Source organism: Arachis hypogaea, chromosome 16, assembly GCF_003086295.3.
Source record: "Arachis hypogaea cultivar Tifrunner chromosome 16, arahy.Tifrunner.gnm2.J5K5, whole genome shotgun sequence".
NCBI classification, from domain to species: Eukaryota; Viridiplantae; Streptophyta; class Magnoliopsida; order Fabales; family Fabaceae; genus Arachis; species Arachis hypogaea.
The window spans coordinates 805,741-824,772 of NC_092051.1; the positions used below are offsets into that span (position 1 = coordinate 805,741).

General features: G+C 31.1%; 1 protein-coding gene across 1 annotated transcript; it reads right to left on the reverse strand.

Moving 5' to 3' along the window:
- Positions 1–1,457: 1,457 nt before the first annotated feature.
- On the reverse strand, positions 1,458–7,184 carry LOC112754322 (protein IQ-DOMAIN 32). The gene is made up of 6 exons (XM_025801933.3): positions 6,745–7,184; positions 5,472–5,810; positions 5,223–5,375; positions 4,433–4,498; positions 2,654–4,334; positions 1,458–1,923 (listed from the first exon to the last, which is right to left on the reverse strand). Exons 1-6 carry the CDS (start codon positions 6,829–6,831, stop codon positions 1,904–1,906), a joined length of 2,346 nt encoding a protein of 781 aa, XP_025657718.1. The 5' UTR covers positions 6,832–7,184; the 3' UTR covers positions 1,458–1,903.
- Between the last annotated feature and the right edge of the window lie 11,848 nt (positions 7,185–19,032).

Consider the following 19,032-nt stretch of genomic DNA (forward strand, 5'->3'; position numbering starts at 1 on the left):
TTTATCATAACTAATGTCTTTAAAAATTAAAAGGTTTTGGTGTTTTTTAAAACTATGGGAGGTTTAAAAAATTTTAAAAGTTTGGAGTACACAAATCGGACCCAACGATTTGTGTTGAAAAAATTTTGGAGTACACAAATCGGACTGTCGTACTCCAAATTTTTTTAATTTTTCAACACAAATCGTACGGTCCGATTTGTATTCTGTACATTAAATCATCCCATATTTTAAAAAAATACCACAATAGATCACAATTTAGAAAAACAACATTGTTAATCCAATATTAAAAATAAAAAAGTGCCATAGTCGTTTACCAAGCATGTTATAATTTTTAAAACATTATATTTAAAAACTATTTTTATAAAGTCAGAACTATACTTAAATTTAACTTTAATCAGTTGATCAAACTCGTTAAAATGTAATCGGATTTCATGGAATCCAAGTTAAATTCGAAATTTTATGTTCACCTGTAGAACCTGGATTCTAGCTTGATCTCAACACCAACATCCTTGTTCTAACACTTTAGATATTTGATGTGACTCGTCCAATTATATTAATTTTCATTTTTTTTATTTGCATTAAAAAAATCCTTCTCCTATCTTATCCAATCCAATATTTAAGCCATTTTTAAACCCTGTTCTTTCAACTGTGTGACCTTTTTTTTTTTGTGTCAAAGGGAATTCAACCAATAGTTGAAATAATTCCTATACACAAGGAAAGTTCAGTGTGTGGCCAAAGTAAGGTACACTTCAATATGTCACAAAAATAAAAAATATTAAAAAGTTAATTAAACATGGATGAACATATGTATATTTAAAATTTAGTGTGTGGCCAAATTTATTTATCAAAATGTCATATGTTTGTGGTTATTTTGTTCATCCCTGCTCTAGTCACATGAAAAAAAAATTAATCAATAAAAACAATTTAAACAAATTTTTAATTTAAACGGATCTGTTTCAATATAAAAATCTATTTATCTACTTGAAGTTTATTTAAACTCAATTTTGAGCTACCTTTGATTCTAAGGTAAAAAAAAATTATTTGTACACTTAAATACCTAATACATTCATTTAAACAATACTCCCCGATATTAGGCTCCTAATCTATCTAGTCCATGCTACAATTTAAACTAAGTGAAAGTGTGAAACGTATAGCTTTATCATTTGAAATCTGGTTAATACTTAATAATTAGCTAATTAATTAATTAGCATTTTTTGACATTTGAACAACTTTCTGATGTTAAGGAATTCTGAAATGAGAATAATAAAAAACTCAAATACATTTCTTTTAAAAAGTAAATTGTCAATGAAATTTGTTGAACTTTTTCATTCCTTTCTTTCCTCTTATCAAAGTTGTTAAGACCTTAAAGAGTTGCATTGTTGGTACTTGATAGTGTATTCAGAGAATGATGCGTTGGCTCTCAAGTGCGTGGTTGTACTTATAATGCAAGAAACATAGGGGCAAAAATATAAAAATTAACATCACAATCACAAGTAGTTTGGATTCTGGAACTTACAAGTTTATCACAATAAAAATGTATATGATGAAAAAAACAAAAACAAATAATGTACACATGTAAGCCTCACTCATTTCTATATATTTTTGTTCCGAAACAAACCCTACTTTCATGGCCAAACTCCACGTTTAAATTACCGGAGACAGACAGGAAGGGGAGGCAAAGAATAAAGTGAAGAGAAAAAAAAAACCCAAGAATTTTTTTCCTTTTAGGATAACAATAAAAAGCATAAAAAATTAACTCTAGTGGTTATCCTTCAAAGAAAATTAAGGCATGTAATCAGAAGTACAACATTGCATTCTGCCAAGGTGCTACAGCATTTGTAATGGTCACCAATGATTTTGGATGCATGTGAGCATACTATCCTTCAGTCGTGAAAGCATCACTTCATCTCTGCCATTTTCTCTCTGACAAAGAAGAAAAATCAAATGCTAAGTGATACATGCAACTCAAAAAGTAGGACTATCATTTTTCTCTCTTCTAATTTTAGTTAAGAGTCAGTTAAATTACTTAATTGAACTCTTGTGTGAAAGCAACTTATTATGTGTAATAACTTAATTTGAACGTCCAATAAAGACCTAAGCTATGTAGTAAAACAAGATAAAAAGTTTAAAATGTGGCTTTTGACTTGAAGTTATAAACCTAAATTTATTATTCAATACGTGCATCAGGGGAAGTACTCGAGACCTAAAGTCCATAACAAACACAATTATACGATATTTAATTGGTGAAGCACTGTTTACATACAAAGCAATGAAGGAAAAATATAAATTTAACTATTTCAGAGGAGTAGGAAACTATTAAGTGAACATATAAGTCTAAACATAAAATATTAAATAACTAACAGAGTAGGCTTCCAACATTTGTTTTCTTATATTAACATGAGAATCATGCTTAAAACCTCTATTCTAACCCTACACGCCTTACCACTTAAAACTATCAACATTTAGTTATTACTGAAGAACCAATTTGATTCAGCTAGTAAAATATGATGTCATGTTTTCTAAAGCAAAACAACTGACTACTCTAATATTAACAACGAAATATCATATATAACAAGTCTGAAAAAAACCACGTTATTGTCTTAGTCATAGGATCCCAAAAGAGTATGTAATATTAGAGTGCTTAAGAAAGTACCATGTTGAAGATGCACACCATTTCCCTTCGTGCTTGACTGTGGTGATCGCTGGATGCGTGGAGAGTCCTGCCTGCCAGTTGCACCGGGTAGGGAATGTCTCTTCTTAAGATGGATTTCTTGGTCATGTACATCCGGACTTGATCTTGGAGAGTTATTTGCATTCATCTTGGCCCTAGCAGATTCAGTAGCTTGCATGAAATGGGGAATAGAACTATTGTTACTACTGTTATCTCTTGCTTCTTGATCAATGTGATCAGATTTTGCTGAGCCGAAGGAACTGCGTCTCTTTCCGCTCGGTTGATCTTTAGGTTGTTGTTCCCTACTACCTCTTGTGCCTGAATCATGATTTGCACTTGCAGGAGATTTGTTATCGGAAGACAGGATTTTACGCTTATTGCCGGATCCAGTCTTGTTGGTTTTCTTCTCTTTAGGTTTGATGGATACCTGACTTGATGGTGTTCCTTGAGAATCAGGAATGGTCAACGATACCTGACTAGAAGGTGTTCCTAGTTGATATTGCTGACTTATTGGGGAAGCTTCCGGAGACAACTTGGAATCTTGTTGAATGGCCTCTTCCGGTTCTCTCAATAGGTCAGATGCATTTTGCTCAGGCTTAACAGCAACCTCTTGAGAATTCCCAACTAGCCCTGGATGGTTAACATTGTTGCTTATGTCATCAATGATCTCTAATTGATCTGAATATGAGTTTGGTATGCTATTAGTTGGAGCAGCCTGCACTATATTGGGATCAAGACCATGATCCGTCTTACTTTCAGGATTATCAATCCTTTCTACCAAATCTTTGGCATCATGCTCACTTTCCTTAGCCCCGGCCTCAGATCTGTCAGGTGAATCAAGAGTAGAAGTTACTGAGAGTTCAGTACCACATTCAGACGACCCAACAGTTATGAAAGGATAATTTGCAGAATTCTCAGATGAGAAGAACTCCTTCGATCTATGTGCAGTAACTGCAACAATAGAAGATGTCTCTGCTTGTGATTCAAGTGGTGCATCTTGATTGGACAGACTGCTTGATTTACTTGAATTGGCCATTGAAGTCAGCTCTTCAAATTTTGACTGCATGGCAATAAAAGCGGGATTATTAGACTTCCTTGTTCCATGCACAAGTTTCTTTCCCTCAGTCTCGAGTTGGTCTGAGTCAAATTGATTTGTAGATTGTCTGTCTGCTTCACCATCAATTTCAGGCTTCTGATCAATAGGACCAGGTTCCTCCGGGACACTTGCATTCGCTTCCATTTTGCCATTTTGGAAAGAATTAATTTCAGTTGCTGTTCCTTTATCATCACTGATAAAAGTCTTTTCAGGAACCTCTTCCAAGTCAAGTGGTACGAAAGAAGACGTAGAATGGTTTGCATCATAGTTATAGTTATTAGCATCATAAGTGGTTGTCTTATCTTCATCCTCAGATGCTGGAGGCAATTCCCTAGAGCCAGATGACTGAAGAACAACTTCGGTTTGAATGTCCATTTCCGATTGAGAAACAGAAGTGTCCTTTTTGGTTTTGTCTGATTGTTCAGGCATGCCAACTGGTTTTACGTTATCTGCAGAATCTGCTGATGAAACAGACATCCATCTCTCCAACCATCTCCAAGCAGAATCACTTTTTGAAGGGTCACATTTGACACCAATAGGTTTATTTCTTGGTGTTGATTCCAACAGCTTCAGTGTACAGAATATAGACAGAAATTTAAAAAAAAATGACATGAGATATATACATGATGTTTAAATAGGTAACATAAACAACCCATTTACTTTACCTGACAAGCGAACTTGTTGCTCGCTAGCTTCTCCATGGAAGTGTGTGTCACGTGATTTACATTACCCTAAATCATGGCAAAATAAAACCAAAAGATTAAGTGTAACACTAGCAGCATAAGTTTTTCAACATTGATACAAATATTATATGGATCACTGCAATGATAACACAGTCATAATATCAGGTAAGAGTCATAACCACAAATTAAAAACGAAATGGCAGAAAATACAGAGTTCAAGAAATTCACACTAAATTTTGAGACTGCGAGTTTCCAGCTCAAATATTTTCTTTTTTTGAGTTTAGGATGAGAAATGCATATATTTACTTTATGATTGAGGATGACTGATTAACACATTTTAACCTTTGCACAGAAACATCTGCAGTTACTAGCTATTGCCAAATATCAGTTCATCTTATCATCTCATTCTCAAACCTGATGATAATAGGATCATTAACATAGGCCTTGGGGGGAGAGAGAGAAGGGGGGGGGGGGGGGGTTGGGAATTATTCATTATTCCAAATTCATAGTAGATTGTTCACTGGTGGAAGGCACACTGAAAGAATTGTGGATAGAATTTTGCATGCTGAGCAACATGTGCTCAAATTAAGCACTCTGGGTAATCGCGGGTTTCTTAGAGTATTGGAGATCCAAAAGTAGCTGCTAAAACAAGTAACCATTTATCCAAATATACTATCAGTGAGCAATGCGTGTGCTAATCAATAATTAAAAATATATATATCAAAATTCTTGAGAAATCATGTTTGACATTCAAATGATTTTCTGAATGTACCTGCTGAGCACGACGAGCTCGGACAAGGAGTTGCATTTTAACAATCGCTTGAACACATCGAAGCGTTCCTACGGCATGCCTCCTGACCAAGTGGCCTCGAAAAGCAGCTTGCAACTTGACTACATTCTTGCTCTTTAGCAATGCTCTCCGAGCCTAAAAGAAACAAAATAGAATATTTATAAAGGGAAGCTTACAGAATTCTTTTCTCAAAAGATCCAGGAAATAGTGAACCTCGAAAGGATGACGTACCAAGAACCCTCTAATGGCAGCCTGGATGATGATAACAGCTGATTCAGGTGGATTTGGATCAACATCCACCATATTCTTGGTTTCTGTAACAATTGTTTCTGGTATTTGTGAACTTTCCAAGGACAGTAACTGAGGCTTCTCATCAGAGACATTTGTTGTATGAATTTTCTCAACAACATTATGTTCAGCCGGCACTGGTTGAAAACTAATACTTCTACATTCTGAACTCTCCTTGTTTGCCGAAGATGGGGTTTCTGTTATTACAGTGTTGCTAAGCACGCGGTGCCTTGCAGATCGCTTCCGGAAACTCCAACCACGTTTATCACTAGTATCCTTGACCTGGAACAATTAAAATCTTTTAATATGATATAAGAGCAGCAATGAATTGTTTCAACAATAATATGAACAATGCTTCAAAAAGCATCCGTTTACTTGAGTAATGCACTATCCAGTAAAAATACAATTGAATCTAAATAGCATAGATCCAAAACACTGAAAAATAATAATTAAAAAAATAAATCAAGTAAGTATTCACAAGAAACCCTAAATAACCCAAGATTTTGCTGAAAAGACATAAGTTAAGATTTTTTTTAATACCGCAATCATATAAATTAATTCATCCCTACTAAATTACTTTTAAATGTTAGGTCAAAACTCAAACAATAATTCACATTAATCAGAACTGTTGTCATTTTCCAGCATTTGTAAAACAGTAGTAATTGAATCTCATGAAACGTGCATGGGGATTTCTTAAACAGAACAAATGCAATATTCGGGGTTTAGAAATAAAAGTAAACCAATTGTAAAATCCAACACAAAAACAGATGAACAGTTGAGAGTGTCAACACCTCCATATATTATTAATATCCATTGCTAGTCCTCAAAATCAAGGACAAAAAAGTAACAATAACAATGATTGCAGCATCGAATCCAAAAAGGGACGGAAAAATATATAAATATATAATTCTTAGGCTTTTTCATGGAAACTGAATCATAGATTCTAAATCTAAAACAAAAGGAACATAAATCACATCCAGAATATGAAAATTTTGAACTAATGATTAATGCATTAGTTTCCTAATCGAAACAGTGCCAGCTGGACAGCATCTAAACCAGAAAAATACACGGAAACAAATCAAGCACCATTACTAGTAAAAACGTAAAAACTCATGAATGCAAGAAACGGAAGAGAGGCAAAGCAAGTAACGAAGCAGATTCGAATGGTGAAGTGAGCAATGGAGAAAATTGAAGAAGGTGAGTGGAAGTGACTGACCTCAGAGACTGGTTGGTAATCTGTGTCTCCAGAATCAGGACCACCACCGCAAGTGATGAGCTTCAAGCACGAGCTAGATTTCACCATTCTCTCCCTCTCTCTCTCTCTCTCCCTCTCTCTCTCTCTCTCTCTTCTGTGTGACTGTGAGAGTGTTTAAAAGGAAAACAATGAGAAGAAGAAGACGACGAAGAAGAAGAAGAAGAAGCACTTGGTTTGCTTTGTTACTAGTTACCGTATAATATTATTGTTATTGTTGGAAGAGAGAGAAAGAAAAAAAAGAAAGAGAGAGAAGGTTAAGCTTAAAGAAACACGGATTTGAAAGGGAGTAATAAAATGTAGCTTAATGTATTCAATTGAATCCGCTGTGGCGTCCATTTCCCTCATCCACGCTTTGTTCCCTTCTCCTTCCACTTTCACACAATCTCAACCAAAATAATAATAATAATAATAAGTTAAATATTTTTTTTTTAAATTATGAATTAGACTCGAACAACTTTTAAGTAAATATGAAAGATTATGTTATTTGAATTATAGTTGGTTAACTAAGTTAAATAAGTTGTTAATATTCTGTAAAGTAGTCAATATTCTATAAAAAAAGTTTAGAAAATCAGTAATTTTTGTGTTTATTAGCCAACACTTAATCATTAAAATAAAAATGAGTGATTTTCTACTATTAGATGTAATCTCACACCATTAAAAATACTATTAATAACTAATTAATGATTACAAAACACTAAAATTACTGCTCCCTAGAATTCCTCTATTCTATAATATATTAATATACCCACAAATTTCTAACAGAAATAGACGGCAGCAATTGGCTTACCGCTTTTATTTTAAAATTTAATATTAGCTGACCTCCTAATGTTAATGTATATATTTATAAAAATATTATTTGTATATTAAAATTAGTTATTAATATATTTGTATATAAATATATGTATGATTTAATTTATTTTAATATATATTTATATTTTAATATATATTTTAAATTAATGATTAATTTTAGTCACTTATTAAAATTAGGAATGTGCATGATATGACCCGCTTTAAAGATCTGGTTCGGTTCTAAATATTTTAAGAGTTATTTTGGTATAATTTTATCGGGTCTAAAATTGGGTAAGAGTCTCATAAATTGACTTGGTCAGTATTTTGGGTCGGATCCGGACTATAGTTTTGGTCACTCAAATTTGGCCTGATGATCCGGTCATCATACACAATTAATATTTTGTGTTATTAGTGATGGATGATAGCGATTTTTATGTAAAATTTAAGTTTTGTAAACTTTAATATTTTGTGTTATTAGTCATTATAAGACTATAAGTTAATGTTTTATGTTTAAAATGCATAAGACTTTAGACTAATGTATAATATTGTATTATTTGTATTGATTTAAATATTTGGTGTTATTAGACAATATTAATATTGATTGTGGTTATGCTTTAATTTTAGAAAAGGGTTGGTTCTTGTTATATTTTTCTAAGTGAATTTTACCATGTCAAATAATAGTTAGAGTCTTAGAAATTTGAATATTTTCACATGTTAGCTTACAAGAAGATATCAAGGTAATGAATGTTAACGGCCCAGTTTTTACTTGATTTTTATTCGATATGATCGTGGCCCGAAAATATTTAGATTTTATTGGGTCTATGACCGAGTTCGGGTCTAACAAATAAGCCCAGTATATATTTCGGGTCGAATCTGAATAACATCAAACCTGATTTTATCCGATCCATAAACACTCCTAATTAAAATAGTCTTTTTTTCTGACTCTGAAAACAAATTTGTATCTTATAGGATACAATATGATTTTAAAAAAATAATTATAAGACAAAATTATTCCTTACCAAATGTATCAATCATCCTACGTTAAGCAATGATACATTAATGTATGCGCATTAAAAATTCTAGAATAATAATTTTGGAAAATAGGTTTATTAATTATTTAGTTAAATTAATAAACATTAAAGTTACTATATATAATCTATCTTAAATATAAATTTGAAACAATATCTAATCCATAGAAAAAAACATGATGAGTGTTAATTAATTAATTAATCTAAGTTTACCTTCCTTAACATAAAATGGAAAATTCTCATTATTACTCGTTGATTGTTGACGAACATTAATATCTAACTGACCAACTCGTGAGAAAATTACACGTAAGAATTGTCTTGTGCCTTTTATTTTTTAGTTTTTTTCTTGGTTGAATGAGTCCAAAAACCATAATTGCATTTTGGCTTCCATTTTTAACTTTAATTTGGGGTATTTATTACTTTATATAACCATATCTATGTAGAAATTCAGAAATTCAGGATGTGTTGTTAAGGTTATTTATGTTAAAAATTTAGTTTTTTTAATATATTTTTTATACAACAAATACTTTAAAATTTTGAAAATTTAATTCTCTCAATACAAAACTTTTACATCTAATAATATTTTAACAAGTGTCTAATCCATTTAATATTTATAAACGTAATTTTTTTTTAGTTAATGATATTTGTTAAGATATTAAATGTAAAAATTTTCGTTAAAAGACCAAAAGTTTGAAGCTTTGGAATAATCTAAAAATGTGGCAATAAATAATTTTCTTATTAACCATTTCAATTCTCAGTTGACATTATTTTTCAAATCCTGATTAAAGTGATAGAAAGCAAAAAAAAAAAAAAAAACACGTCGGTAATAAGTGTCTGAGTGAATATTAAATGTTTATTTTATTTTATATATATGCAAAATATCTTTAAAAAAAAAAAGTAAACAGAAAAAGAAAAAAAATAGTGTCAATTGAATATTAAATGCGAAGAAAATATTTTGTCGCGAGTTGGAATGTGGTTTTTTTTGTGTTGAAGTAAAAGTAATAATATATTTTAATATTATAATTTTTAGTGTTTTTTAAAATTATAGAATATATATAAATTAGAGGGTCTGATTTTTGTATTTTAAATTTTTTAATTTTTTTAAACATAAATTAAATGGTCCGATTTTTATATCTCTCATAAATGGAACGATTCGATTTCTGTACCTCTACAAATCAGACGGTTCAATTTTTGTACTTCTAATAAATTGGATGGTCCAATTTTTACTTCTCTAATTAAATAGTTTCACATTTAAAAATAACACCCCAATATTCTAAATTTTTAATATAAAAAACAAAAAGTGTTGGAATGTTACAGTCATATAAATTATGATGCAGGGTCTTTATATAAAGGACAAATGACATAAACAATTTAAACGAAATTTACATAAATTATCTAAAGTGAGAAGTGTTATATAAGTAACTTAATTTCATGTAAATCAAATTCACTTAGGTCAATTTACACATATAAACGTAAATTGAATTGATTAAGTTCGATTTAGGCGTCATGTTAGTAATTTGATTTTAATAAGTAACATACCCAACAACTCTTATAACCAATTTCATATAAGTTGATTGTCTTCAATGAAATGCTAAAAATCTGCCAGGCATCTACTGACATAATGTCCATTGATGGAAAGTCCTAAATGATACACAACATCCTAAAGCGTAATCGTACACTCTTCGAATGACATATAAAAAGTGTGAGTCTTGGGTCGCCACCGCTCTACAAATGCACTGACCAGCGGCTTATTCAACCTAAACCAGTGGTCGCTGAGTCTCGTGAGGTGGGCTAAATCGGCCATCGATAAGTATAGAATGATCCTGTCATCCATGGGTATACCATGCTGCCTCTTCATCATACTGGTGATACATCGATGTGGCTGCACCACGATAAAAAAAATCCTTTTAGAGCCATCACAGGTCACATTAAAATTAAACTACATTAAACAACTAGATAAATTAAATTGAATTAAATTAGATAATTTGATAAATTTAAACTATGTTAATTCTAAATAAATTAAACTGAATTAAACAATAAAAAAATTTAACCAACCTAAACGAAATAAATTTAGAACGAGTTAAATTTTTAACTAAATTACTAGGTCTTTATCCTAAAGTTGAGAAATTACATTATTTCTAAAAAATTAAATTAATTTACATCGTTCTCTTATTTCTACTGATTATTTAACCTAACATTATAAACCTCCCAAAACAACTCAAATACTACTAATCTATTTAATCACTTCTCTTACTAAACATTGCTAAACTCTAAACCAAGTCATGTAACTATCATTTGTAGTTTAATCACAATAGCATATATAACAAATTTCGAAACCACTTAACATCACAAATTATTATTGAAAAAAATTTTAGAAACTAATATCTTCATGGATCGAACCAGTAATGTGAGCGATGCAGTCTAACTGATAGATATGATTGGAATCGTCTTCCATATTCACAGTTTCAATTCTACCATTTTTTTGGCACAAATGTTTTATGAATTTCATGTTTTTGGTAGTTAGAATGTAATTTGAAGCAAATGGGTTCGAACTCCTTATACAGGCAAAGGAATACTAAATCAAAGCTATTTGGTTTGATTTACTACTGGCTCTCCTTCATGGTAAATCGAACCTACTCCATTCGATTTACTAAGTGGTGAATTCGAATCCATTAAATTCGAATTAATAGGGGCAAAATCCACAGATATAATTAGAAATTATTAGCTTTGATTTATAATGGATAGAGCTAAATTGCTAGTAAATCGACCCCTAATACATTCGATTTATATACATGCATAGTAGTTCAAATTATATTATTATTTCGATTTACTACTATAATATTTACATCGGCCTAATTTAATTCGATTTAAAATATATTTCAGGATATTAAAATAACTTATTCATTTTAGAACATTCATATAATTTTGTAATCTAACTCATTTAGTTAAGTTATTTGTCCTTATATAAACGATGAAATAAAACGAAATTATTATTTATTATAAAATAAATATTTAAAAAAAAAATAGAAAACATTGATTCCAGAGTTACTTATGTTATAAATAGAAGGGTTAAGTATGATTTTGGTCCCTAACGTAGGGGCTGAAAATTTTTTTCGTCCCTCGCCTTTTTTTTGCTCCAAAATAGTCCTCAAAGTTTCAGTTTGTTTTAAAACCGTCCTTCGAACCAAAATGCCCCTATCCCTTCTTCCCCAAAATTCTCCCTTCTTCCCCAAAATTATGCAAACCACTAGCACCACCACAACCACCACCACCCACCACCCACCACCCACCACCCACCACCTACCACCACCACCACCACTACCACCACCACCACCACCATTATCAGAACTCAGAATTAGAACAACAACAACCACCACCACCACCACCACCACCACCACCACCATCATCATCATCATCATCAGAACTCAGAATCAGAACAACCACCACCACCCCCCATCCACTGCCACTCCATCACCAGCATCCATCACACCAAAACATCAGAAAATCCAGAAAAATCAACATCAGAAAATCAGAAAAACCAAAACATCAGAAAATCAACATCATCATCGTCATCCTCATCAAAACCCAGAATTCAGAAAATCCAGAAAAATCAAACAACAATATTACTCAGAATCAGAAAATCATCATCATCATCAAGAACCCAGAATCAGCAAGAAGTGGATAGCGGATGGCGGTGCGGCGGTGGGGAAGAAGAAGAAGAAGAAGAAGAAGAAGAAGAAGTGGCGGTGGGGTCGGCGGGCGGCGGGAAGAAGAAGAAGAAGAAGAAGAAGAAGAAGAAGAAGAAGAAGAAGGGTCGGCGGGCGGCGGTGCAGCGGCATGGCGTCCCTCTTCTCTCCACCCTCCACCCTCCCCCCCTCCCCCACACCTTTCTCGGCCCCCTCCCCCCTTTCTTTCTTTCTCGCCCCCCTCCCCCCCTCTCCCACCCCGCTTCTGTATCCCCCTTTCTTTCTTTTTTTCTTTTTTTTTTATTTATTTTTTATTTATTTTATTTTATAATTTTTTTAATAAAGGGTAATTTGGTAATAAAAAAAATATAATTGGTAAAAAGGACGATTTTAAAACAAACTGAAACTTTGGGGACCATTTTGGAGCGAAAAAAGGCGAGGGATGAAATAAATTTTCAACCCCTACGTTAGGGACCAAAATCATACTTAACCCTAAATAGAACTACGTGATACTTGGATTGTATTTTATTCTGATATCTACTAACATGGGGTTAATTAAAGGAGTCATTTAACTAAATATACTTAAAATATTTTCTAATAATTAAAATTTAACATATATAATCAATTAAATTGTGTTATTTCTGTCATAATTAGATTAGACAAATTGATTTAGCTAAAAAATTGATGAACTAAATCTTAAACCGATTTAAATTAATATTCTTTTTTATAAAAATAATTATAATATCTTATTATAGAAAATGACTAAAATATTTTTATGATATATATGTATACATATAATAAGAGTATTTTAGTAATTTTTTATAATAAAGGATTATAGTTATTTTCAATAAAAAATATTAATTTAGATTAATTCAAAATTTAGTTCACTGATTTTTTGGTCAAATCAATTTATCTAATCTAATTTTGATAAAAATAATACAGTTTAATCAGTTATATATATTAAATTTTAACTACTAAAAAATATTAAAAAAAAAGATATTTTAGACATCTTTATCTGAGTGGTTTTCTTAATTAAAATGAGGACAATATAAATAATTACTTTTCTTTAAATTTCTAAACTCAAAACAAAACTTGAATATAAAACTATTTCTAAAGGGTTAACAAAATAGTTTTACTAAGTAAGTTAATTATTTGCATTAAATTCATTACTTTTACGGCATTCTCATTCCCTACTGAGAACGTGTGGTTTGTTCTCACCCCAAAATCTTCCACCCTTTCAGTGACACAGGTTCGAAGATTCAGTTAGAAGATGCAGACGACTAGTATATTAACTTGTGATTCCTGTTATTTTTATAGAGTTCCATCGCCCTTGTTTCTTTAAGTTTTATTTTATCCAGAGGGATAGGTATTGTAATTGAGTTTTATATTGAATTCATTTGTATAGCATTTACTATTATTAATAATTGTGTGATTTTAATTACTACAAATAATTTTCTGGTATTTTCTTATAAACTGAAACGCGATATCGACCTAAAGGCTCAATATTAAATAGTAAATAAGGAGAACAGGTTAGTACCTCCTTACTTTTGGTACGATCATGACGTGCTAAAGGTTAGGGTGTTACAGATGGTATCAGAGCCAGAACCCGGATCGATGTGCCAGCGAGGGCGCTGGGCTCCCTTAGGGGGGTGGATTGTAAGGCCCACATCGGTTGGAGAGGGGAACGAAGCATGCCTTATAAGGGTGTGGATACCTCTCCCTAGCATGACGCGTTTTGACGAGTGAGTGTGGGGGGCTTCGGCTAGCATCCCTATCGTCAAAAGCAAAACCGTGAGGCCTTGTGTGCCAAAACGGACAATATCGTGCTAGCGGCTGGTCTGGGCTGTTACATAATGTCCATCGATGAAAAACCCTAAATGGTACACAACATCCTAAAGCGTAATCGTACACTCTCCGAATGACATATGGAAAGTGTAAATCTCGGGTCACTACCGCTCCACAAATGCACTGACCAGCAGCTCATCCAACATAAACTAGTGGTCGTTGAGCCTCGTGAAATGGGCTAAGTCGGCCTGTTATCCATAGACATACCATGCTGCCTCCTCATACTGGTGATACATCGATGTAACTGCACCACGATGAAAAAAATCCTTTTAGAGCCATCACAAATTACATTAATTAAACTACATTAAACAATTAGATAAATTAAATTGAATTAAATTAGATAATTTGATAAATTAAACTATGTTGATTCTAAATAAATTAATCTGAATTAAACAACAACAAAATTAACCAACCCAAACGAAATAAATTTAGAACGACTTAAATTTTTAACTAAATTACTAGGTCTTTATCCTAAGGCTGGGAAATTACATTATTTCTAAAAAATTAAACTAATTTCCATCATTCTCTTATTTCTACTGATTATTTAACCTAACATTATAAATCTCCCTAAACAACTTAAATACTACTAATCTACTTAATCACTTCTCTTATTAAGTATTGCTAAACTCTAAACCAAGTTATGTAACTATCATTTATAGCTTAATCACAATAGCACATATAACAAATTTTGAAACCACTTAACATCACAAACTATTATTGAAAAAAATTTTAAAAATTAACATCTTCATAAATCGAATCAGTCATATGAGCAATGTCGTCTAACCGATAGATATAATTGGAATCGTCTTCCATGTTCATAGTTTCAATTCTACCATTTTTTTGGCATAAATGTTTTCTGAATTTCGTTTTTTTGGTGGTTAAAATGTAATTCGAAGCAAATGAATTCGAACTCCTTATATAGACAAAGAAAGACTAAATCGAAGCCATTTGGTTCGATTTACTGCTAGCTCCCCTTCATGATAAATCGAACCTACTCCATTCGATTTACTAGGTGATTCGAATTATTAGGGGCAAAATCCACGGATATAATTCGAAATCATTGGCTTTGATTTATAATGACAGAGAAGACGAAGGAGAGCAGAGAAGAAGAAACACAGTGGTTTCTAATAATAAATTGGGGATTAGGGTTATAAAATAATTCAGGGACTAAATTGAGTTAAAAAATGATAACAACCACGTCAGATAGCCGTTAGAATGTTATCATTCTAACTTGGCATCTCTCTATACACGTTATCACACCGTTTGGGAATATTCTCCAGAAAATGTTTTAGGGACAACCGTGAGTCACCTTTGTTCAATTCGAGGACAATATTGGAGCCAATGCAAGTTTAGAAACGACTTTGAAACTCGAGTGCAAGTTCAGGGACCACTCTAAAATTTAACTCGCCATTGATATTTCACATTCATATCAACTTAAAATATTTCGAATAATATATAATATGCTTAGACTTAGATATTTGACATAACTTCTTTTTATTATTATTATTATTTTTTTTTTTTAGTAAAAGGAAAAAGAAGTCATTCATGAGGATCAAAGATCCATACATACAGCTTCTGTTATTATTAAATAATAATGTTTCCATCTATCAAACCATGAAAACCAACCAATACTTTGATGCCTATTTTGTCCACAACTGCAACATTATTATGATTGTCACATGGATATGATTCTCCCCTCTCTAGAATATTTGTGCATATTTGTTATTAAATTTAATTAAATTAACAATTATATATATATATTGTTTAGGGTTATTTTTTATTGTGTGCCATCACTATTAAGACTTTTTATTACACTTTTGACTAATTATTTAACTTAAATAATTATGATAATCCCTTCAAATACCTTTTTTTTTTATCATTTACAATAATCCAACTTAAAATAAATTTTATATTGAGGCTAATACTTAAAAAAAAACTTATTAGATCTTAAATTCTCTAACTATAATAACTCGTTTTTGTGGTGATATTTAATCTTTTAATATTAATGTTTATGATTAAATAAAAACTTAATTAAAATGTGAAATTTGAGAACAACTCAAATTTTCATGTGGTATGAAGGTAGTTTAATAATAACTTTTAATTTTGTTTTGATACTATATTAAAATTTAAATAGATCTAATCTATCCAAAAAAATAGCTTAAAATTATAGAAATTGGTACAAAAATACCCATATTATATTATTTCTTTATTACATATTAAAAATATTGCAATTTACAGCCTAGCTAGTTTTCTTCATATGTTCATGCATCCATTCCTTCTCAATTTCCTTAAAGGTGTCTCTTTTACCAAAAATCCAAAATTATTGATATGGAATCTGCCACTATATATTATTCTATAATAATACATGCTATGGTGGCTAAGATAGCATATATAGAGCACTTAATTAATTTTAATAAATTAAGTGGTTGTGCATGTTCAAATACTGGCATTATTGTAAACACTTATCAAATCCTACTAGTTGATGAAGTTTAATTATTTTGACTTCAAATTATTGTACTGGACACTGGCAATAATAAATTAATAATAAATTATTAAATGTCTCTTATATTATTGGTTTGAACGTTGTGCAGTCTATCTACAATTCTACATTATATTATTTAGGGGTGAGTACGGGTAGCGGGTACTCGATTACTCGTTCGAACTCCAACAGAACCAATTAGATTGGTTCTGAAATCAACGGGTAATTGGGTCCAATCCGAACCAAACTCATGATCTTTGTTAGTGATTGGTTTGGGTATCGGTTCTGGAGGTGCGAAACCCGAACCAACATGCGAACCTGATCATATATTAATTAAATAAAAAAATAAAAAATATATATGACTTTTTCATTAGACAAAAATTATTCACTATTATTATGTTTATATTTTAATGAGTTTAGTTTTTAATGTATTTGGTATTTAACATGTTTGGATTATTTCTATTGATATTACATGTTTATTGTACTTATTAAATTTTTAAGATAAAAAGTTGGTTTATTTTTTTTATGAATTTCAAAATCATCGGGTACCCAATTATTAGAACCGAACCAATCCGTTCTTAATCGATTTGGTTTGGTTCGAGTACATTTACAAAGAACACAAATCCAAACCAAACCAAACCAATTACATTTTGATCGATTCGGTTCTAATTTTACTATAAACTCGAACCAAATCGACATGTGCTCGCCCCTAATATTATCCATATAATTATATAATTTGTTACGCATGTGAATTATTTTTAGTGCACAAAACGTAAGAAGTTGTAAGTTTATATTATTAAAAGATTAATTGCACTTAATTCCTTAAATTTATACTATGTGCATTTTAGTCTTTAAGCTTTAAACATATCCAAATTTGACCACCTAAAAATTTCAAACTGTGTAAATTATGACTATATTGTTAACAAAATAACACAAATTAAACTTATAGATTAAACTTGTAAGTATATTTTAAAAAATTGAGAAAGAATTATTTGCACATAATTTAAAGTTCAATGCAATGCAAATAGCACATTCAGTTGATTAATTTACATATTTAGAGAATTAATTTGTTCGTTTTAAAATGTAGAGACAAAAGTACACAACACAAATTACAATTTAATAGAAGAAAAAAGTTCATATAATAACTACCTTTCGAATTAAATTCCAAATTAGGTCAATATTCTTAAAAGAAAATTAATGTTTATAACTTGAACAACTATCAAGGGGACATTATTGAGGAAAATTTAAAGTGATGAAAGCTTTTGGGTCCTGTTATTTTTTCTCTGAATATATTTAGTACAAGGAAGTGTTTTTCAAAAGCTAAGTTACCTTGTAGGTAGGGTATGATATTATAATAATAGTACCGAAGTAGTTGTTGCTCAGAGCAGGAATGTCATTGCATTTTTATGCTCATGCAATAATTCAAAAGGGTTATATATGAAATGCACCCTATTAAGTATGGTGCACCATGCATTGCATTGTTTTAACTAGATCACATAATGATAATATTAGATTATATATATTATTTTTTTTTAGTTTAAATTTTTAGAAAAAAGTGATTACATGACAATATGACATAATGATAATACTAAAGTTTTTATAACTAAAATGTCTAGAGTTCGATCATTGTATCTCCAAATATAAAAAAATAGCATAAGACAAATAAAAAAAAAGAAAAAAGTCTATATAAAAATTTAAACAAATCTAACAAGAATTTTTACTTGAAGGAACGTATAAAGATATACGTCTTCATGTATTAGTCGAGTGATCAATTCACTTGTCTACTTAAATAAATGTTAGGAGTTTGAATTTCGTCTTGTATATGCAATAACTCATTGACTAGTGACAGATTCTTAAACGGAACTCAGATTCGCAACATATTAATTTTTTTGGGAGATACTATGGATAACCCAAAAAATATATAATCATTCATGTTGTTTCTTTTTATCTATTTAAATTTTTTAAGGAAGTATTTTTATAACTATTTATATCCTAATCCAAAATATAAGTCAAGCCCAGTAACGTTAAGAGACCCAATTAAAGAGAATGACCTTGTCCACATATCCAAAAACTTCTTTTAAGAAGTCAGAATAGCTCGAAACAGGCAGCTCACACTTAACTAAGTGAGTAACTGCCTCTCAGAATTTCTCACTCATTTTTAAAAGAGAGATCTCAACAACCTCTAAGATAAAGGGACGGTTATCCACTATCAGAAGTGAAACTATTCTAACGGTAGTTATTGGCACATCACCTATAAATGCACTGACACCTCTCAGATATCTGTAAGTTCCAATACTCTAAACCTTATTAACCCCTTGTTGACTTAGGCATCAGAGTGTCTTATAAGTACGACCCCGGCCCCCACCTATTCAAACGCATTCGTACAATTCGGACGGCGGTTCTCAAACGTGCACAAGTCGGA

What these genes read in the sequence shown, in the direction of transcription:
- LOC112754322 (XM_025801933.3), bottom strand. Translation starts at nt 6,831, where the DNA reads ATGGTGAAATCTAGCTCGTGCTTGAAGCTCATCACTTGCGGTGGTGGT. An exon ending in GAGCTCGTCGTGCTCAGCAG is followed by an intron (nt 4,499 to 5,222) that starts GTACATTCAGAA and finishes GCCATGATTTAG; the next exon opens with GGTAATGTAAATCACGTGAC. An exon ending in TGGTGTGCATCTTCAACATG is followed by an intron (nt 1,924 to 2,653) that starts GTACTTTCTTAA and finishes CTTCTTTGTCAG; the next exon opens with AGAGAAAATGGCAGAGATGA.